At 42.7% G+C, this 23,298-nt stretch overlaps 1 protein-coding gene across 23 annotated transcripts in view; it reads left to right on the forward strand.

The window, feature by feature from the left end:
* Window positions 1-23,298, forward strand: part of DOCK9 (dedicator of cytokinesis 9) — a 289,055-nt gene that overhangs the window by 100,857 nt on the left and 164,900 nt on the right. For 6 of the 23 annotated variants that reach the window (XM_019444026.2, XM_053891860.1, XM_019444034.2 and 3 more), the window contains exon 1: window positions 7,903-8,185. The exons of 9 other annotated variants lie outside the window; for them this stretch is intronic. In XM_019444026.2, the coding sequence (XP_019299571.1) occupies window positions 8,060-8,185 (126 nt within the window). In that variant the 5' untranslated portion in view covers window positions 7,903-8,059. Of the gene's footprint in view, window positions 1-7,886; window positions 8,186-23,298 lie in introns of those variants that run through there. 8 more of the 23 variants (XR_008418584.1, XM_053892293.1, XM_053892245.1 and 5 more) reach the window with 3 other exon arrangements.

Genomic DNA, 23,298 nt, shown 5'->3' on the forward strand with positions numbered 1-23,298 from the left:
GCTTATCCCAGAGCTGTGTGGAGAGGGCAGCCGGCCTCCCCGTGACATCCTTCCTCACTGATAGAACATCCTATGGTCCTTGTCATCTGCCAGCCCCTCACCTCTGTCCCTGCTCCTCTGGAGAAGGGTCCTCTGCATTTAGAAACATTTACTATTTAGTCTTTGTGTTTTTCTTTTGTGTGTAGTGGGGAAATGAGATATTGAAATGTTTATCATTCATTGTAGTGGTTTATATTCCCTGAAACTAATCAATAAAGGAAGTTTTAGTGGTTAGTATAGACCTGTAGAGCTGTAAGATTTTTTAGTGTAAGTCCTTCGTTTTATAGGTGAAGTTTGTGGGACCCAGACAGGTGAAGTGACTTTTTTTTCTCTTTTTTAAGTTTATTTATTTATTTTGACAGAGAGAGAGAGAGAGAGAGGGAGAGAAAGAGAATCCCAAGCAGGCTCCATGCTATCAGCGCAGAGCCTGACGTGGGGCTGGATATCACAAACCGTGAGATCATGACCTCAACCGAAATCAAGAGTCAGTTGCTCAACTGACTCAGCCACCCAGGCGCCCCTGAAGTGACTTTTCTAATATCACACAGCTGTTGAGTGGTATAGTGGGGGCTAAAACCTCAATGTGAGCTTTTTCTATACCATTATCTTACAATACAGCATATTCATTTTTTTTTTTTCTGAATATAGAGGTAATAAGTGCTTTTGATGAAAATTTGGGAAGGGTTTAGAGAAAAAAAATTACTGATAGTCTCACATACCAGAGTTAATCGGCAGTCATATGTTTATTTTGAGTCTTGTATGTGTGTATTACTGTGGGCATTTTCTCAATGTCATTAAAAGTTCTCAGAAAATAGTTTGGATTGGTGATTTGACCTGTTTTGGAGGTATACTTTATTGGCCTTGGGTTGTGCATCTGGCATGACATTTCATGTAATGACCCACTTGCTGACTGGCCATCACTCAACAAATGAGCAGACTGTAGGTGTTGACAGTGGTGATTGCCATTGGATGGCTTGTTTTTTTAACTGGTGCCTGGTGTTTAAATTGCTGTTGTTGTCTCTACTTAAATAGAATTTGAACCTCCTAGAGTGAAGAGCTTTGTATCCCCAAACTTTGGTTGGCTCTCTAGCTCATTTCTCTGGACCTCAGTTTCCTTATTCTGTGAGTGGATGATCTTCCCTTGGCCCCTCCTCTGAATGTTAGATAAACTCTGGTGGCCTCTCCTCAGAAAAATCACAAACACACGAAATTTTGAATGTAATTTTTGAGGGTTCATGGACCCCCCCCCCCCAAGTTCAGCCTTGAGTTCCAGGCTAAGAACCACTAGACTAGATGATGATGCATATTCTATTTCTGTGATCATTTGATTAGATCTCTGATGACAAAAAAAAAAAAGTTGAGGTGAGCATCAGAATTTATATCAGATTTTTAAAAGTTTATTTATTTATTTTGAGAGAGAGAGCAAGAGAGAGCACATGAGTGCATGGGAGGGGGCAGAGAGAGAGAGAGAGAGGGAGAGAGAGAATCCCAGTACTGCCAGCACAGAGCCCTGCATGGGGCTCGATCCCACAAACTGTTGAGATTATGACCTGAGCTGAAATCAAGAGTCCGATGCTTAACTGACTGAGCCACCCAGTGCCCCTATCAGATTTTTTTTATTTTAACTTTTCAAAGAGGCCCCAAGGGTCTGATGCAGAAAACCTGTTCCTCTCCCATCTCTACCTGCTCCCACATCTGTTGCCCTTTTCATCACTATATCCCTCTTCCACCTCTTCCAAACTATCACTTTGTGTCCTGCATCTGTGACTTCCACTCCCTGTTGTTTTGCTGCTTCTTGTGCCTTCTGTATCCTATATTTTTGTTTCTCTCAGGAGGGCAGATAATTTTCCTGACACCCTTTCTTTTCTTTGGCCCGCGATCTGACCAGGGACAATACACTGGAAAATCTATCATTTGCTCCTTTTTGCAATTTTTCTTAATTTGTGCTTGCTGTTTCACTGTCCCAGAACAAGAGAAAACAGATGATTACTTTGGAGTAGAGACTACGTGTGTGTGTGTGTGTGTGTGTGTGTGTGTGTGTGTGTGTGTGTAGTCTATATGTATATATGTACATATACATATATAGTTGTTTAATATTTAGACATATGTTTAATATATATGTAAATCTACCCCAAATTATGTTTATGTCTTTATATGTATATATTTTATTTAAATATACTTTATACATACCTTAAAGGTGTGTGTATATATATATATATATATATATAGCCTTTAAAGTTAATTGTTATGTTTTAAATATCCTTCTGATATGCCAAGAGCCCCTAATAGAAGAGTGGGAAATTTTCTTGAGGTAATTGATATTTATTCCTCGTATGGGTTACTCCTTATGTGATTATTAGCTACAGCAAAATGCAGTTTTAAATTTTATATAATTCATTGCTAAAAAAAATTATTTGCATTCTTAAAGGTTCAATTATACTGTTTCCAAGTGTACCTTTGTCTGAAAAGTGTCTAGCAAGTTTTGCAGGATAATATTTTCTTAGCTGGGAGAAAGGAACATTTTAATTAGTAAATGGTCTGTTGGGTTTCAGTTTATTAACAGTTAAATGCTTTTGCCTTAATTTGGGCCATTAACAAATGAAAATGTTTGCATATTTCTACAACTACTAAATTTTACTTTAGAACTAAAGATAACCAGTGACACAAAACTAACATAAGCACTGAATTCAGCAAATGCATTTTGAGTGCCTGCAGTACTTAAGATGCTGGAGATGCAAAGGTGGTTAAGATCTAGTTCTTGCCCTCATGAATTTATAGTCTCACTGAAGAGTGTGACACATACAAAGTTAATAAAAGGTGGACTGTGAAAAGCTCCAAAATAGAGGTAAGTAAAAGCAATGCCCACAGGGTTGCTAGAAGAGGAGCTAATCAATCCTGGCTAGCAGGAACAAGGTGGCATTTAAACTGGTCTTAAGGCATGTGTAGGAATCCTGGGTGAGAGTGTTGTAAACTCTTTGCTTTTCAAAATATGACGGAGCTTGATCTTACAAGTGGGAGGGGGAAGTTGGGAGCTGTAGAATCTAAAGTTAGCCTTCTTTATGGTAAAAAATTGCCCTTGGAAATTTCCATAAATCTTCTCTAAAGTTTTCATGGTTTTGTGTACCCAATCTGTATTTGAATAAATATTAAAATCTGAGAACTGAAACTCATTATACAGAAGCATTCATTCCATCCTTCTTCTGAAGTGTTCCTACTTTCCCACAGGGTTTACTCTGTTCTGTTTAAACAGTAAAACTCTATACCTTTGATAATGTTAGTAGATGGGTTTTTTTGTGTTTTTGTTTTTGTTTTTTCTTGTAAGAGTTAAACCAGGTAACATATGAAAGAACTAGAGGCTGCTGGATAGCAGGAGCTCAGTAAATGTTGGTGGACTTGAATCCAGAGGTCCAGCATATACCTTGTTCTTTGAAATGTTGCAAAGAACACCTTGGCCACCTACTTCCCATCCTTCTAAGATGGCATTTCCTCTTGTGACTGCTCTGACCAGATGTCACTCTCATGTCCTTAGATATCGATCTCACGAACCCTTTAGAGAAACCACATCCTACTTGGAGGTTTAGGTTATGGACTTAAATACTATACCGTGTAACTCTCCTAGACTGGCAGACTTCTAAAGCATTTGGTTGTCCCAAATGAGCAGAACAGAACCAGGGCACTTGACATAGCCTGAGAAGTTATGTAGCAGGAAAGCTGGCAATAGTAACTCCATTCCTCTAAGTCCTGAGAATTTCCTTCTCATAAATTGGACCATTTGAAGGTGACAGATTACAAGACCATCTTGCTCTTAGAATTGCTTTCCTTGGGGCGCCTGGGTGGCTCAGTCGGTTGAGCGGCCGACTTCGGCTCAGGTCATGATCTCGCGGTCCGTGAGTTCAAGCCCCGCGTCGGGCTCTGTGCTGACAGCTCAGAGCCTGGAGCCTATTTCAGATTCTGTGTCTCCCTCTCTCTGATCCTCCCCCGTTCATGCTCTGTCTCTCTCTGTCTCAAAAATAAATAAACATTAAAAAAAAAAAATTAAAAAAAAAAAAGAATTGCTTTCCTTTACCCAGGATTTAAGTATAATGCTCTGAGATCATGGTGAGAAAGCATTGTGAACTTTGCGGCTGCATTTCCTATACACATGTTGAGAACCTAGTATATTAATCAGTCCCTTTTTATGGAAATCTCTGCATGAGAAGCTTAAAAAAAATTTTTTTTTCTTGCCTTACAGCTTGGTACATTTTCGCCTTTTGGTGATATGAATTAGGGAACTGATGGTGTTTGCCGTAATGTCCTGGCTACCTGGAAGCTCAGAGCCAATTTAAAGTTTTTTCCTTGATTACAAAAGAAATATCAATTTATTGCTAAAATTTTGAAAAATACAGGAAAACTGTAAGAAGGAGATGCCTGGCTCATCGGATGAGTATGTGGGGTTCAAGATGACTGTTAGAAGGCAGCTGTCATAATCAAGCAGCAAAGAGTAAAGAACAGTTGATTTTATTAATTTTTAAAAAAATGTTTATTTATTTTTGAAAGAGAGAGTGCCAGTGGGGGGGGGGGGGGTGGTGGACAGAGGATCCAAAGTGGGCTCTGCGCTGACAGCAACAAGCCCAATATGGGGTTGAACTCGTGAACTGCAAGATCATGACCTGAGTGGAAGTCAGATGCTCAACTGACTGAGCTGCCTAGGCACCCCAAGAGCAGTTGATTCAAGAAATGTTTTAATTAACAAATTTTAATTAAAATTTAATTTAATTAATTATTTAACTTAATTAAATTAAAAAAACTTTTAAAGACTTTTTAATGTTTATTATTTTTGAGAGAGAGAGACAGAGATAGAGCACAAGTCGGGGAGGGGCAGAGACAGAAGGAGACACAGAATCGGAAGCAGGGTCCAGGCTCTGAGCTGTCAGCACAGAGCCTAATGTGGGGCTGAAACTCATGGACTGCGAGAGCATGACCTGAGACGCAGTCAGACACTTAACCGACTGAGCCACCCAGGCATCCCAAGAGCAATTGATTTTAAATTGAAGCACTTTGTAATGTATTGTCACAATATGGTTGGTGAAACTGTCATTTTAGATCACATAGCCAAAGCCCTGAATTTAAGATGAAGGCTAATTTCTTCAGCTGGGAATAACAACAATAACAGTAATTACCATTAAATGAATACCTCCTATGTACCTGGCACTGTGCTATGCCATTTTTACCTTTTTACCTCTTCACTACATTACCTTGATGGGACTAAACCCAGATGCTGCCTTTATCTTTAATTGCTGATCAGTAGCTTTTCCATATTTTGCTTTTTAACAGTTGGCATAATTGGAATAGACAATTGGTTCATAGTATCTTGGTTAAGAGTGTGTACACTGGATCCATATTGTCCCCGTTCACTGTAGCACCTTCTGCACATGTGGAACCCCTCTGTACATCAGTTTCTGCATCTGTAAAATAGGGATAATCATGTTACCTGCTTGGTTGTTACAAAGATTACTTAAATTATCCATGCTGGACACTTGTAGTGTTCATACAACAAACAACTGTTTAAGTTCCTATTCATTACTTACAGAATGTCAGAGTATTTTTTTTTTAATGTTTATTCATTTTTGAGAGAGGGAGGGAGAAGACAGAACACGTGTGCTCACATGAGTGGGGGTGGGGCAGGGACAGAGGATCCAAAGCAGGCTCCAGGCCCTGTGCTGTCAGCACAGGGCCCGATGCGGGGCTGGAACTCATGATCTGTGAGATCATGACCTGAGTTGAAGTCGGACATTCAACCCACTGAGCCACCCAGACACCCAGAATGTCAGAGTATTTTAACTAAATACACAGGGTAGCATTTCTCTCAAAGTCCTGATCTGCCAGTGAATTAAGGAAGATGGGGAATTGAGGAAGAATTGGGTTATTTACAACTTCTCAAGCGAATTCAAAAAGTTGCTCAAGTTGTTGGTTATGCTGTACTTAACTGAGACTCCGTGGCTTCAGACTTTCTTGCCTCTTCTGATTTATAGGACATTTATAAGTTTTTATTTAACTGCTACTTTAATTCTGTATTTATGTAACTGAAGCTCTGTGTTTTGGGGTTTGTTTTTTTTTTTTTTGTCCTCTTGTAACTTTATGAAGATAGAGTTTTAAAATTCATATATCATATTGTTTTCGAACCTAGATTTGGCAAGTGGGTGTATATTTACCCTGAAAGATGAGCCAAGGTTGAGAAATGGAGTAGTTAAAAAAATTATTGTAGGGGAGCCTGGGTGGCTCAGTCAGTTGAGTGTTCAACTCTTGATTTTGGTTCGGGTCACAATATCAGGGTCGTGAGATTGTGCCCCAAGTTGGGCTCTGCGCTGAGCATGAAGCCTGTTTGGGATTCTCTGTCTCTCTCTCTCTTTCTCTCTCTCTCTCTCTTCCTCTCCCTCCCTCCCTCTGCCCCTCTCCCCTACCCATGCTCTCTCTCTAAAATAAAATATAAAAAAAAAATAATTGTAGAAACTTAATTTTTTAATGGACTAGTTGAACCCTTGTGACTGATTACACAATTAATGTTCACACTCAGGATTCCTGGTGTTTGAGTGATAAAGACTGGAGTGGCTCGGCAGGCCATGGTGGGAAAAAAAGAGGACAGGGGGGCATAGAGCACCGTCTTGGCTCTGGTGATGCCCCTCTGAGCCCTTCCTGCCTCAAATACTTTGTCTGGAAAGCGGGAGCCTTGTACCTGTATCTTTTATGATAGTTTATGCATTTCCTTGGGTAATATACCTTATGGCACCTATTTTTGCTAAATAACACTTAGTTCCATTGTTTACTTATTATTACTACTACTTTTATTATCTACTGTTACTAAATCCTCTGATTTCAAGGAAATAAGCAGAGTAACTAACTGGGAGAAGTTTTGCAGGATCCCAAGATGTGCAGATTAGTATCAATCCCATTTTAACACTCATTTTCCGTGTAATTTTTAAATAAATTCCTTAAGACTTCTGTTTTAGTTTTTCCTTTAGATTTTTAAATGATTAAAAACTTATTCCACTAATAATGTGAAGAAATAGCGGGCTTTGGGAAAACACATTTTGGGTGCTATCACCGTTGAAGCATGGGATGGTGACCCAGCTACTCTCCTGTGCTTTTGTGTAACTCTGTATTAATTATATTAATCTGTCATATATGATGTGTATTCACCTTGCCTTCCCAACTAGTTCTGACTTTTCTTGAAGGGAGAGACCCTGCCTTATATTTTTACTGTGATCCTCTCAGTTTCCAATCCTGGGCTCATTACCCATGCACCTGTTGATTTAAAGTAATATTCTGTTTAAGAAAAGCATTTACCATGATATGTAGTGTCCCATGAAACTGTTTGATGACCTCGTCTTTGTGGCATAAAATAGATAAATTAAGTTTCACGTGCTGAGGTCTATCTTGCGGGGGAAACTCTTTCCTTACACCTGCACACCTACACATGCAGGTTATGGGAACCCCTCACTCTTTGCCCTTCCCTGTTTTGGTCATCAGCCAAGCATTTGGTGTTTAGCCCTAACCGTGGAGGAAAGCATCCAGAAACGACAGGAATTTTAGAACGCCCAGACAACCTAGCTGTGTCTTCAACTCCAGGAGCTTCAGATTTGAAGGAATCATGAAAGAGTCTGTGACTTATTTTCTTTTAAACACTGCACTGTTTTGATTTGGCTCCATGTGGCCCACGCCGTGCGGAACCGACACAATGAGGCCGGTCTTTATCAGAGAGGCAGCACACTGTGTGTTGTACAGTTCGGGTTTGTTTTCCTGCGGCCGGCGTGTGGGAACCTCCCATTTTCTGAGCAGTAGTAACAGCCCTGGGGGCCGGCCCTCGCTGGCCTGCCCTCCTACCCCCCGCAGGCCCTGCCGACCCAGCCAGCCGGCTGACCACTGCGCTCGGGAAGCCAGCTTCCTTTCCTTCCTCGGGCCGGTGGCATGCGTGTGCCTCGCACTGCCAGGGACTCGCAGCTGTCCCTGTTGCAGACTGTCTGATTTGCGTTTCCAGCCGAGAATGCAGGCTGATAAATGCAGGACAAGCAGTCGAAGCGTCAAAAAGGAGCTGGTGATTGAATCCCCCCTGCAGCGCAAGGATGCGGCTCCCGGGGAAGTGGAAGCGGAGAGCCCAGGGCCAGTGCTGGTGAGAGGGGTCGTCTGTTGTCTTCTCCACCGGGTGCTTTTCCCGTGGGTGCGCACCCACTGCCTTCTGGCACTCTGGTTTTAAAACTTGCTCTGTTCTGCCTGTCTCTTGCGAACTCTCTCCTTCCTTCTGCAGATTCACTTTGGTTGCACTTTGATTTTTCTTTGGGAGGAAAGATAATGTTGACATTTTCTGGGCGAATGTGGTTTCCAGGAGGCTGCTTTGTATAGAACAACTTTGTATTGTTCAAAATTATGTCCCACCTAGCAGCAGCGTGGCCAAACATAAACCCAGGGAGGCGCATTGCAAATGCTTTCCACAGGGTTGGCAAAGAAGTCCTTTGCAAGATGAAAACGTGTTTACATTATGTATTTATATGGTTGTGAAAATTAAGATGACATGGGGGTGGTGGTTTAAGGAACATAATGAAGTCACATGCGTTCTCAGTCACGCATTTTAATAGGGTAGCCTTGAACAAAGTAAGAAATAACCTAAACTTTGAACCAATTGCTGGAAAAGTTTCTGTTCCCTTCTTATCATTAGCTAAACTCCGGGTAGTTGGGATAAATTCAAAGCGCTCTGGGTAGACTGTGTAAGGCAGGAATGTGAAAAATGGTTGTGTTGTTATCATCAATGAGTAGGCTGTGCTCCCTCTCGGAATTTCTTTAGTACAATAAAGGCACATAATTTTTTAAGCAAACTGCAAAAAACCACCAGCATGCACTGCAGAGGGACAATTGAGCCTTTCAAATGACCTGTTAAAGGGATTGTTAAACAAGTACTTAGTGATTTTATATAGTGATTTTTTTTTTTTAACAGAGGTTCGATTGCTATAGTTAATTAACTTAATTTTCAATTAGTGTCTTTAGTAATCTGAACTTAACCTTCCCTGTAATGGGTTGGATTTGAATTAAATTGTTTTCTTCGGTGACCTGTGAGGCTGCCTTATACTGTTTGGCTTTGAAAATTATACTGCTAACTATGAACTGAGAAAGTCAGTAGATATGATGAGCTTTTTCACTGTAGATTTTCATCCGAGGGATTTAGTTTTCTTCCCCCTGGTATATTGTTTAGAGATGTTACTCATTATCTTGGATTTCTTTCTGCCAGCACAATAGTTCATTTATCTATTGAGCAGCTCGAGCCCCTTCCATGCTGGATATATTTAACTGGTTAAAGCTCCTAGCTGATGTAGCTTATGATTTCTTGGAGGAAGTGGTGTGGTTTAGGTTCCCTTGTGAATATTCTTAAAAGTCTTTTGTCAGTGTTTCTCCAGATGTGTGGAAATATTTATCCAGAGGCTTAAATACACTACAGAAAGATGCTGTGTGATTTTTTTTTTTTTTTTTTTTTTAATCAGACAAGTGATTTTTAAAATATTTCCTTCTCAGATCACCTGGCTGGCTCAGTGGAAAGAGTATGTGGCTCTTTTTTTTTTTTTTTTTTTTAATGTTTATTTATTTTTAGAAGGGGACTGAGGGGCAGAGAGAGAGGGAGACACAGAATCTGAAGCAGGCTCCAGGCTCTGAGCTGTCGGCCCAGAGCCTGACATGGCGCTTGGACTCTTTAACTGAGAGATCATGACCTGAGCCGAAGTTGGATGCTTAACCGACTGAGCCACCCGGCGTCCTGAGCATGTGGCTCTTGATCTTGGCGTCCTGAGTGGGAACCCTACGGTGGGCGTAGGGATTACTTAATAAAAAACTTCCTTCTCTTTCTAGCCCAGTTACTTGTTTATGTCAATCTCACCCCAGGCAGTTACACTGGGAGTTTTTTTTCCACTGTAAAGGGTGTGCAGGCTGCTCCTGGTGGGCCCAGAAGCTGCTGGCAGCATGGGGAGCTTGGGCTCTGTGCACTTGCAGAGAGATGTGAGGGAAAGGTGAAGGCAACAGTGATACAACAAGGAACTGTTTCTTATCTGATAGTGTTTTTTTTCTCTTCTTCCACTGCGTGAGCAAGATAAAAAGAGCTAACATCGGTAAGAGAGGCAAGGATATTTAAGCCTTTGCCCAGGGCAGATCTTCTTACTTGTGATTATCGCTGCTCACTGCAAATGAAAATTCAATAAACTGCTTGGAATACAGCCTTTTTTCAAGATGTTTTTTAAAAAGTATGCCAGCACAGTCATGAGATCTATTTGTTGTAGCGCTGTTGTTCTGCATTATTATGTTAGTAGCCCACGTACTTGGTGAGAATGCATTTGTAACATTTGAATGTAAGTAACTTACTTTATCCCAGGCAAAGCATTTTGAAATCAACTTTTGCCGATTTTAGTTATGTACGAATCAGTCCTTGGGGAAAATGTTACCTAATTTAGAAGGCATAAAATCAATTAATGCATGTAATAAGAAATATAGTGTAGAAATAGGGAAAAACAAAGTGCCCTTACCTTTACTCCAAAAGTGCCCCAAATTAATTATTTGGTTTATACACTTTCTTTTTCGTTTTGTCTATTTTTTTAGTAATCTTTACACCCAACATGGGGCTTGAACTCACGACCCTGAGATCGAGTATCACATGCTCTACTGAGTGAGCCAGCCAGGTGCCCCTGGTGTATATACTTTCAGACTTTCTCCTGTGTGTATAAAAATATAACGTTGTGGTATGTGTGTTTGAAAAATGTACTATACTATAGATTTCTGCATTAATATTCTCCCAGAACATATCAAAAACACATTTGTCACCATCTATAGATTTATGTCATTATTAATGGCTGTATGGTACTCAGTTCTATAGCAGTATCATAATTTGATGGTTATTTGTTTCCAATTCTTTGCAATTAGTACAAGGTACAGTCATTGAAAAATGACTTTGCGGGCTGACTATAAATATGTCTTACAGTATTTGTTCTGTAAAACTTCTATCAGAAGTGTCCTCTTGTTGCTTTTCTTTGGCAATAATGTTTGTTTCTCCTCTGCCAGGGCAGCAGTTAAGGGCTTCCTTAGTAGTGTCGCTGCTTGTTCGGTGCTAGGTAAAGCCGGTGCTTCTTAGAGAAACATTGGACGTTATGAAGTTTCCGAGGCTGCAAGGTTCAACTTCCAGACACCTTCATAAGCGGGCCTCGTCCCCTCATTGGGACAGTAAGCGGGGGAGGCAGCGCCTGGTGAAACTTCTCCACGCCTGAGCAGGCTCACTGCCAACCCCATTGGAAAATGACTTCATGGGCTGTGTGAATGGCTAACAGGGGAGCAATCAGGATGTTCTTGACGTCGGCAGGTTAGTTACCCTGCTTCCATTTGAATACGTATTTTTGCCCACCCATCCCCTCCCAACTCTAAATTCCTGGAACTAATTTATTCTCATTGTTACTGCTCAGTAATTTAGAGGAACAGGATGTGGCATCAGAGTCAGAAGTGGCCAGGGTATGTCGTTTGTGGTGCCCTTTTGCTGGGTTACTTTCGAGAGGCGTCGGAGGACTGCAGCACAGGTCTTATTTGGGGACTTGGGGAGGTTGAAAGATGTGAAGATGAAGAAGAGCTGAATTTTCATGTGTTAGCCATACTCATGAAGTATTTTCTGAAACATGTCTTCTTAGAGACAGCTTTTCTCTGTGTTATTTTTTCTGGGCTCTTCAGGTATTCAAAACCCAGCCTGAGTTCTCACTTCTGATACCTGAATAAACACATGATTAGCTGACTGCTTGAGAAACCCTGAGGGCAGGAGGCCCAGCTTCTGGCTGGATGAGTAGGTGTATTGCCTGGGAAAACCTTCTCTCTCCCTGAAGTTCTGTTTACTCTAGAAATAGCCAAAGGAGTGAATTAAGACACAGACCCCGGGGTGGGGGGCGCCTGGGTGGCCCAGTCGGTTGAGCTACCAACTTTGGCTCAGGGCATGATCTCACAGGTTTGTGAGTTCGAGCCCCGCGTCGGGCTCTGTGCTGACAGCTCAGAGCCTGGATCCTGCTTCGGATTGTGTCATCCTCTCTCTCTGCCCCTCCCCCGCTCAGGCTCTCTGTCTCAGAAATAAATAAACATTAAAAAAAAATTAAAAAAAAAAAAAGACACAGACGCTGAAGTTGAAGGTTATGGGCCATGATCATGTTTGTTGTACAGATCCTATAAAACTTCAGATGGCTGTAACTGAGTTAATTTAATTATGCTTATAAAGTCCTTTGGCCCTATAGGCATCTTTAGAAATGATTAATGATATTAATTACATTGGTGATACTTTGTAAGTAGTTTTTTTGTTTTTAAAATACTGAGTGCTGAAGGAAAGAAGTTCCTGTACGCTTTGTGTAGTGAGGTATTCCCGGATGACGAAATCAGGAACGTTCACTTATTCAGAGCCATAAGCCTTCACTACGCTTGTTGGTTTTCCCCTTGATTTGTTTATTCATTTTTTCATTCAGCCCACATTTACAAGCCCTAAGATGTGCCAAACTTACACTTACCAGCAGCCTTCCTTTCGCCAAGCAGCAAGGTCTGGCTAATGAGGGGCTTTCACCTGGTATTTATTAGGCACAGTGAGTGCTAATCTCACCCATCCTTTTCCACTTAGGCAGACAGCACTTAAATCATCATCAGCTCCAGGAAGGACATGTCCTCGAATTTTTAGCATCCAAAGCAGGCCTAGCCCCGTTTTACAGAAGGCATAGAGGCCCCTGACCATTCAGGTGAACAGTTAGCATGAATGAGGCCCCGAAGATGCCACATGTTTTGCGGTGCTGTAGGGGAAGGAATCTTTGGAGCGTGCATGCTTAGAAAGGACCGGGGTGGATTGACTAACCTTGCAGGCATGGAAAACTGTCACAGAGAAGGGGCTTTTACAACCGTGTCACTATCCATTACAGCACAGCCACTCTTACTTTCTGAGATTCTTGCTTATCTAGAACACACAAAACCACCCTGCTTCTTATGTTGTTCATCAACATGGAGGCAGAGTGGCCAATCACTGGTTTTTTTATGACAAGGTAGTACCAATTGCTTTCTTCTGTTTTTTGTAGTAATAACAAAAATATTTATATAGTGCTCTGCTCTGTGCCAGGCATGGTTTTAAGCCTGTTAAACAGATTATTTCAATTCTCACAATTCTAGGAGGCAAGTACTATTATTGTGGGGTTTTTTGCTTTTTTTTTTTTTTTTTTTTTTTTTTTACACAAATGAGGACACCAAGCACAGAGAGGTTGGGTAACTTGGTTAAAGTTACGTCTACATCTTTACTAAGCAGCAGAGCCAGGGTTTTTGGCTTTCAGTCAGGTTTTTCAAAATTCACACCTGGACACTGACATACAATTCATTAACAAAAATGAACATATTTACTTAAGCTTAGCATTGGTATAAAGATGAAAAACAAAGGTTCAAAAACTCCTTGCCCTTAAAAAATTTAAAAATCTTTAGAGAAATAAGAACTTACAAGTGACAGAACAACAATGGTTGAGTGGTGCAGACGAAGAGAAGGACGGCTGTGCCCAAAGGAGCTGGAAACATGAACAAAATAGGATTAATTGGTATTGGGAGTCCCTCTTATTTTGGGTGCCACATTTTATCACCTTCCCAGAAAGTTATATAGAAATTTCGATTAGTCGAATACCTAAGAGTCTGGAGACATCTTATTTCCTTCCCGAGATTTGTTTTTTATTAATTTACAGCATGATCCCGTGTAACCCTGAAATGCTTATTCCCTGACCAGTAAGATGGGCACTATGGTCCCTGTAGTGTTTAGAGGAGGCTGCTCTTTGCCCTGTGTGCTGACAGGTAATGGCTAAATACAAGGCAGCTGGACTTAGTCACAGGTAGCAGGTGGCATGGGTGACCTAACAGAAGGCACTGTGGAGGCCAGAGACATATTTTTCCCTGCTGATCATCATGCTTCCCTCCCCATCCCCTGCCCCAGACCTGGCTTTCATAGTTTTCTCCTCTGTAGAATGAGAAACATGTAGCAGATAATCTCATAGTTGTCTTCTGGGGCTAAAACTCCAGGGTTCCAGGTTATTAGCTTTGATCTCAGAATAACCTGTCACGGAGTCAGGTCAAGACCTGGAGTTTTCATTTCAAGTTCTACGTTTAGTTTATTCAAAACCGGTTGGACTGTGAGTTATAGGAGCTGCAGAACAGGGGATATTGGATTGCTACCCAACGTAATGAGTGAGACAAGTGAAATGGAAAGAAAGAAGAGTGGCCGTGGAATTTGGAGTTGTTAGCAGGGAGAACTATGCAGGAGATTCACAAAGGCCCGACAGGCCTACAGATGACATATTACTGTGAGTATAATTTTAGAACCAAGAAAGCTTGGAAATTACAGTTCTGAAATATCTCTGTAATGTGATATAGCTAGTCCCAAGTGTCTCTTAGAGTAACATTTTGAGGCTTTAGAAGTTTTTAGTGCTCACTTTCCACACGAGTATGTGCCACTTACCATTGGATCTCTGAGGGTTTTGCCAGGTTCCCTGGGAGGAGCCGGGCCCCAGTTCTGTTTTGGGATCTCCTTGCTATGGAGAACTATCCCTACCAAGGGAGAAGCAGAAGTGACTGGTGCAAAGAGCCCTGAACTCAGTCATGAGACCTGGGTCCTGTGTTGTTTAAACCTACTTGACATTTCTAAATCAAGATTGCGTTTCTATCAGATGGAGATAGTAGTAGTGACTGCCCTCCAGACGGCTCATCTCCAAAGGTTGTCTAGACTGCCCCGGTCACCTTACCACGTTCAGTCTTCCCTTGCTCTGAGCTGTGCTCCAACATGCCGCCAGACTGCGCTTTCCAAAACACAGATAAACTCCTTTGCTAACTTTCCTTTGCACAGAAGGCGAAGCATGGCTTCTCTGATTCTTGGCGGCCAGCCCCGAACTTGCTTGCTGGCCTCCTCTTCCGCACCTTCCAAAATGCATCCTGACGGAGGCTCTGTGTTCTCTCATTGAGGGCGCTTTTATACCTGGCATGCTTCACTGCCAGAGAATTCCTGTGTGCCCTTCGAGTCCCAACTCCCAAGCCAGCTCCTCCAAGAAGCCTTTTGAAACCGTCTCCTCACTTTCTCCCACAGGCCGTGTGCTCCTGAGGCCCATGATGGCCTTGTTATTCTGGCATGTTTAATTATTATACGGCTTTGCTGTACTGTAGCTCAGGCTTATACTCCAGCCTCCCTCACATGGGGGGGGGGGGGTTCTATGCCCCGGTGGCACCCGTGAGTGGTTTTGCTTTCTTTATATTCCATCTCTGATATAGTATCAATAACGCCCCCACCCCATCCTTTTTTCTTTTTTTGGCACCGTCCTGGTCATTCTTTGGGGAATGTAGTAGCAAAGAATGGGTTGCGGAAAGGGCCCTCCAGGAGAGACTGGATCTGGGGATTCTTCTTCAGTCTCCCAGCCCCAGCCCCCTCAAAGGTGTAGCCCCCAGTATCCAAATGAGTTGAATGAATTTCCAACAGTAAAAAGGGACACATGCTCGACTAAATGTGATGCGGGTACTATTCCCTGAAACACTCCAGTTCTTCTGTTATTATTAATCTAAACTGTTAGCTAACATTTTATGTGAGTACTTACTTGAGGACAGAAGGGCAAACTTAGGTGAACAAAGTCAAACCCCTTTCTCTTTGGAAAAAACATTTGGAAAAAACTCATTGTGGGACCTTTTTACCGGCATCCAGTAAATTGACTTTATGTGGAAAAGGTAGTGGAGACGCTGTAAGATGTAGGGCAAGGAAGATACCTCTTTCTGGGGGAGAAACGGAAGAGAGGTGGAGGCTGTTAGCAGCCCTGAACAATGCAGGCCTCCTCCTTTATTAACCAGGACTAGACCTGACTGTTTTGTCCCTAGTGCGGTATGGTAGTTTTTCCAAAATATGTCTTGTTCCCCACTCCCCCCACAAAGTAACAGTTTTAAAAAGCGGTTTGTCCTTTGTTTTGCCTCGAAGTTTTAAAAATTACCAGTATCTTAAAGTTTCCTACAGTCTATAGTAGTACTGTTTAATAGAAATACAATTTGAGCTACATATGTAATTAAAAATTTTTTGGAAGCCAAATTAAAATAAAAAGAAGTGGGTGTGATTAATTTTAACAATGTAATTAATTATAACCCATTATTGTGGAAATATTATCAGTTTAGCATTTGATCTTTATAGAGATATAAGGCATTGTATATTCTTTTATTCCTTCCAAATCTTTGAAATTTTATGCCTATAGCATTTCTGAATTCAGAATGGCCACATGTGGCTAGTGACTACTAGGCACTGTATTGAACAGTGCAGGTCTATAGACTTACATATTCCAAAACTTATACACGTCAAACCAGAAAGTTGTCATTTGAGTGGGGTGAGCCATTGGATGGGGTACCATATTTATGAATCTGTGGAGGAAAAATGACTATTTAAGTGTAAAGTTGGGCTTTCCTTATAAAGATAATCCTTGAACTAGTTATTGGTAAAGTATAAATACCATTTATATGCTTATAAATGACATTAATATATGCCCCAGCATTCAAACCTGGTTCTTCTGGAGGATTTAGTATTTTGCAGTGTGATTTTTAATGTTCTTGAGGCTGAAAATGAGTATCTTTCATGGAAAGGACTCTTTCTGTGTCTTGTATCTCTCCCTTGGCGAGATCACGGAGCCTGGGCAGTTCAATGGGGTTTACATTTCTAGATGTCAGAGATGGTCAGAAAGTCTCAGGCATCTGCCTCCCTGGAGGTGTGGTGGCTGAGGCAGCACAGGGGGGAGCGGTGCTATGAAGTTCTCATACAAAGGGAAGTGGAGACACTGGGGAAGCATTTCCGGTTCTAGAACTCTGACATTCCATCGTGCTTGTTGCAGGTGGGTCATGGGAAAGGTCCTGGGCTTGGAGCCAGGAGATCCAAGGGGCACCATCTGTGTGACCTTCACTAGTTGATGTAACCCCTCTGAGCTGCAGTTTCCTCATCTGTGAAGTGGCGATGATACATACAATTTGGGAGGAGGTTTAGTGAGATAAGGACACACATATGTTGCAGCCACTAAAATCCTCTTGTGTGTGAATGACACAACTTTGTATTATTCCCCACGACCACCATTTCATTCATGCTCTGAAGAGGCACTATGTATTGAAATCCTTTAGTAACCCTGTGATGATGGTAGAGAACTTGTTACTTTTTCCATTTTCCATTGTAGATAGGGAGATTTAGCAACTTGCCCCAAGGCCACATAGCCAGTAAGCAGTGGAGCTAGGGTTTCTTGAAAATACTTTTTTGTTTGATGTTTATTTATTTATTTTGAGAGAGAGAGGGAGAATGTGTGTGTGTGCGTGCATGCATGTGCACAAGCAGGGGAGAGGCAGAGAGAGAGAGAGAGGGAGAGAGAGAATCCCAAGGAGGCCCAATCTGTCAGCACAGAGCCCAACATTGGGCTTGATCTTACAAACCATTAGGTCATGATCTGAGCTGAAATCAAGAGTCACTTAACCCACTGAGCCACCCAAGTGTCCTGAAAACACTTTTTAATGTGAAATTCTCAAACATACACAAAAGCAAACTAGTAAAGGGTTTCTCAAACTAGGAGGAGCATTAGAATCACCTGGGGGCTTTGTTAAAACCCAGATTGCTGGGCTCTACCCCCAAAATTTCTGGTTCAGGAAGTTTGGGGTGAATTTGCATTTCAAATGAGTTCCAGATAATTGCTGAAGCTGCTGGTCTGGGACTCACCTTGAGAACCATTGGACTGCTAGAATGCACTCCCTTCTGCCTGGCACTCCCTCCACCAATGGATCCTAACTCTCCACACCTGCCTTTAGCAGGTCTCTGAACAGCCTTTCTGGTGATGAGGTCTACAGAAACTCTTCTGAGAACCAAATACGTGTTATGAATGTTCCATCCCTTGCTCCCAGTATCGTCAAATAAGTAGCTTAAAGTTGTTTTGAAATCTGACTGTATTGGGCCTTTAGAGCCTTTTAGCTTACTTACTTGACCTGTTCATTTCAGAGTTCCAAAAACAGCTTTTGTTGACATAAGCAAGTATTAAGAATTTCAAGCAAAATGCTAGAAAGGAGGGAAATTATTGGCCGGAAAAGACTCTGTAGTTCAGGTTTCCAATAGAATTATTTATACAATTACCATGGTGCCTCTTTTTCTTTTTTTGCTTTCGTTATTGCTTTTAACTTGTTCAAAAATGGCAGGCAGAATTTGCGGCTGAGACGGATGTGTGCGTGAGAGACACATGCTGAGCTCCCCCCGCCGGCTATCAGTCTCTCTTCTCTGTACACTCTTCTCTGCCTCCCTTAGCCCATGCCCCACGTCAGGGTAGAATCTTCTCTGCCTCTCTTAGCCCATGCCCCACGTCAGGGTAGAAAGCCCTAGGTACTGTCTTTGCAAGGATGAGATCCCAATGCCACTTGCTCTCCTCTTGGGTGCCTGGCGGGCACTGAGCAGAGGAGTCCCCGCCATCCCTGTCTGGCCCATCCTTCATTAGCATTCTCCGCACACCCCAACTGAGCACAGCTGACTGAGTGCAGGCAGCTCTGTGGGTCTTCATTAATTGCTATTATCTTTATTACCTCAATTTGCATCATTATGTTTCTCTTATCCCATTTTCTAGATGTTACTGACTTGACAGTTTGCACTGAGTCTTTTAATTCTGTTTATTTTAGTAATAGGATAATAATTTTTGGAAAACCACAGTTATTTATAAACCTGACAAATACAAAAGCCAGACTCTTCCTTCCATCAGACTGATGTTGAGTGTCCAAGTTTTGCTAATGCTGACATGCCTAATTAAATGAAATCTTCATTCAGTGACAATGTCTCTCATTTGAGTGCTTTTTTTAGTGCCGTGTGAAAAGGGAACTCAACATCTTATCAGTGTTTATAATATAAAAAAACTGTATTCACAAGTATGTCATTCTTGCTGTAATTCTGCTCTCAGGATTACACCACACTTAAGCGTGAGAAATATATTTAGATGTCTGCGACTTTGGTGTCTGTGATGCATTCTTCTAAACATTTGCCAGTTAATTAACTGTGTGGGAATGCTCAGGTTTGAGCTTGCTTGTCAGTCCGAGCTTAGATGAGGTTCTCTTTCTCCTCCAGTGTTTTATATCGTGTGCTTGTGCATGTTGTTAGTGAAAGTGCAAAAAATCAGAATGAAGAGGCCGAGGGGAAGAGCATGGACCAGGGGTCAGGACCTGGGATCCAGACCCAGCCTCACCAGCAACTCCTCCTGGGCCCCAGGACAGTCATGGAACCCCCGCGCTTCTGGGTGTCCCTATCTGTAAGACGAGAGGCTTAGACCAGATATTCTCAGGTTCTGATGTTTGCACATTGTGGTTCCAATGTTACCGAACCTCCTGCTCCTTTTAAACAAGCTTGTGCTTCTAAGCCGCTGCTGAGACCATTGTTCCTGCACACACTGATGAACATGTATTACTGAAGGGGAATGTGATGATATTTGGATTGTCATGATCTCCTCTAAGTTTATATGTCCTGGGTTGAGGGAAGGAAGAGCATGTCTATGACAACACAATGGGAGGTCGCTTTCCAGGGCTGGAGGATGGTAGGGGACCTAGTGCTGTGCCTGCTCAGCACCCTTCCTCATGCACCAGTTTCCTTTCTTAGGGCCCTTCTCCTTGTGGCCCACCTGCCACTGTGGCCTCGTCTTCCAGTGCAGGCTGCAGTTCAGGGACATGTGGACACCCCAGGCGAGCCAATCACTGGTTTGGCCTCAAACAGACGCTATTCAAATTGTGTACTATTTTAGGGAGACTGAGGGCCACTCGGGGCAGATGTGGGGCAGGGACTGCTGCGCAGGGCTGTTCCGCTCTGACTCCAGCATTGGCCACCTAGTCAGAGAAACCAGGCTTCTACAGTTAAGCATCCAAGGCTTCTCAGCCTCGTCCGTTGCAGAGTCCCAGTGCTCACTTCTGGGTACCTTATTCGTGTGCTCTGGGCAGCCACACAGAGTACCCTTTCAGAAAGGAGTTCTCATAAATGTAGGATTTCCAGTGATGGTGTAGCACCCCTAGGGACTGGTGCCCCAGGGCCTCGACCTGCCACCCTGGCCCCTTTGTGCACCTCTGCCCCAGGTATCCTGAATTGCTTGCTGCTTCCAGAACTCACTGTGTTCAGAGGAGGATTTATCCTGCAGCTAAGAAAGCTTCAGTTTCAAGATCCCTTCCAAGGCCCTGGGAGGGCCTCCTGCAACTTTATATTCATAATTTTGATTTTTTTCAACCCCTTCTTCCCCCAAATATGCAAATTTCAGGCCCCACAAAATGTGGTTCTATTCGGGAGCATTGGTGTCTTCATTTTCTCTCCAAGGAATCCCCAGTCCACCCTGAATCCTGGCTGACTCGTTCTTTTCCTAGACTTGACTCTAATAGCCTCCTCTAAGAAGCACCCCACATTGTCAGGTTCCTTCACTCAACCAACACGTGTTTATTGGGTGCCTACCCCATGCCAGGTCCTGTTCTAGGCATTGGGGAGAGCAGTAAATAAAATGGAAATCTTTGCCTCTGTGGAGCTTATACTGTAACTAGGGGGGAGCAGGTTCATTCTAGGGGGTCAGACGCCTTTCCTAGGTTCCCATTGCTGTCCGTCATTCTGCTCCCGTCATTCACACGTCTGTCTCCCCTCTGGATTGTGAGCTCTCTGGGGTGGGGGCCACGTCCCCGCTATCTTGGTGTCCTGAAGACCCGGGCACAGTGCATCTGGACAGGCTCAGTATAAGTCTGTAGAGAGAAGGAACATATAACCGCTAACAATATTTGCATGTGAGGAAGGGAGGCAGCCGCTAATTTCCTGTGCCCACCCCTAATTATAGGATAATGAGGATTCTTCCTTCAAATTTAACCACTTTGTGCAGTTCCTGGCAGGAGTAGGTATGTAGTGAGAGTCGTGTGCAGGACAGGAGTTCAAGAGGTCTCGCTGGGCCACACTGGTTAACTTCTGGCTTCAGAAGCCCCTTCTGTTTTATTGCAAGCTGCACTGTCTTCCCCCCTTCCCCCCACCCCCCAGCAACAGTGCCGGGGGCCTATTGGCAATGTTGAGAAGTGCACCATTTTGAAAATGGACTAAAAGTTCTGTGAAGAATTTTTATCTCAGCCTATCAAGCAGCTTTTATAGCCGTGCAGATAAATCAAGGAAGTTTTAAATTCTTTATAAGCAGAAACAATGAATTTCTCATTTCTTAAAATAGAATGCTCCAAGAGTTGCTCCAAGAGTTGTTTCCTTAGTTTGCTATTTCAAGAAGTGGTATTCGGGGTTTCAGCCTGTGTTAACATTTAATTACCAGAGACTCAAAGTCAAGAAATGACTAGAAAGTTTGCAGGAAGCTGTCATGGCAGAGAGAAAAGCAATGAAATCAGTAAGCCTTCCTGCTTAGCTCTTCCCATGGTTTTCGAGGCTTCATACATGTTTGGCTAAAACTGAACTCATTTGTGGGCCTATGCTCTCCAGTTATGCTGGATTCCAGAGGAATCTTATTTTCCTGGCACTGGGAAGATTCCCTAGCTTCTGTTTGCCTGCAGATCTGGAATTTCAATTTGCATGGATATTGGGCAGCCAGACCCATGGCAACAAATGCTAGAGGAGGAAGGAGTGAGGTGTGAGAGCCTTGAAGGGGAAGTTAATGGGGAGGGCGCTGAGGGTCATGCCTTTTGGCACCTGTGACAGCCACGTGATCACTGGGGGGTTCATCATGCTGTCCCAGGTTCAACCAGTAGAGGGGACTGATGGGGCCTTGGTGTCAGGGGCTAATCTGTGCCCGGGTTGTTCCTTATGGTGCAGCCCATTCTTCCCACCGTCCTGCTCACGTGGCCCTGACCTCAGGTCTTGCCTGCAGATCTCCTGCAAGGAAGCCAAGATATATGAAGGGTTTTTTGGCAAGGAAGCCAAGGTTTTGATTCATGTTATGAAAATGTCTGTGGGCCCTGGGCCTCTCAGACTCCCCAGTAGGGTCGGCCTCCATTTTTCTCCCCTGAAGTGCCGCATAACTGCCTGCCCCTCTCGCCTCCTCTGGGACCTTCAGTCCCACTGTTCTTGTGGGGCTGCCCTGGTGGCAGTGGGTCTGAATTGCTCCTGTATACACTCTGACCCCCCCAACTGTTGTTCTTCTCGGTCCTGCCTGACACAGACTGCATCAATACTCAGTTCAGTTTTTAATGTAAGCATCTATTTATGTTTATTTTGGGCCCAGTCCCTGAATTCCAGTGTCATCTCTATTATTATACAGTTTCCTCTGTTGGGCCTTCTGTTTTTCTTTCTTTGTGAATGTCCCTGCCATTGTTGTCTGTTTTATTTCATATGTTCTTGGAGAGGACAGGAAAGTTTTTGTAAACAGATTGGTAAAACTGAATGTACGCCGAACATTCACCACTGTCCTTTTTTTTTTTTATCACTGTCATGTAAGCAACACATTTAATAATAATGAAGTTGATGATAATGGCGGTACTAACAACAGCTACATTTGTCGTGTGCTTACAGTTTGCCAGGCTCTTTCAATCATTTCACATGCATGCACTCAGTGGAGTCCGATAATGGCCCCACACAACCACACAGCTCAGCTTTCTAACCACTGTGCGGTACTTTCTTCGATGTGATTCACATCTGTGTGCTATCTTTGGCTCTATCAGAGCAGATCCAAGTTTTGTGAGTAATGAAGCTTAGAATATGGAGGGCCTTGGGGCTCCTGGGTGCCTCCATCAGTTGAGCGTCTGACTCTTGGTTTCAGCTCAGGTCATAATCTCATGGTTCGTGGGTTCGAGCCCCGCGTCAGGCTCTGTGCTGACAGTGTGGTGCCTGCTTGGGATTTTTCTCTTCCTCTCTCTTTCTGCGCCTCCCTGGCTTGCTCGCTCCCTCCCTCTCTCTTTCTCTCAAAATAAATAAATAAACATTAAAAAAAAAAAAAAAAGAATATGGGGGCCTTGTCTAAACAAAGAATTCAAAATTATAAATACAAAATGAGGCCTGGAAGTTAATACTCCTTTAGAATGTGAAAAGTAATTACAAATTACAAATTTCAAAAAGCTAACCGAAATGATAAACATGAGAAATACAGGAGAACGACACATTTTTATCAACAAATCTCCTAATACTTTCTTCCCTATGTTTTTTTGGTTTCATGCTGTTATCACCTCTTCATATGTTCATGGTTTGGTTTTATCACTCTGTATTGCACAGATAGGTCATTTAGTCTTTCCTATAGCATTAGTCAACATTTG

This window comes from Panthera pardus, unplaced genomic scaffold (assembly GCF_024362965.1).
Source record: "Panthera pardus isolate Hobbes unplaced genomic scaffold, ASM2436296v1 HiC_scaffold_1, whole genome shotgun sequence".
NCBI lineage: Eukaryota > Metazoa > Chordata > Mammalia > Carnivora > Felidae > Panthera > Panthera pardus.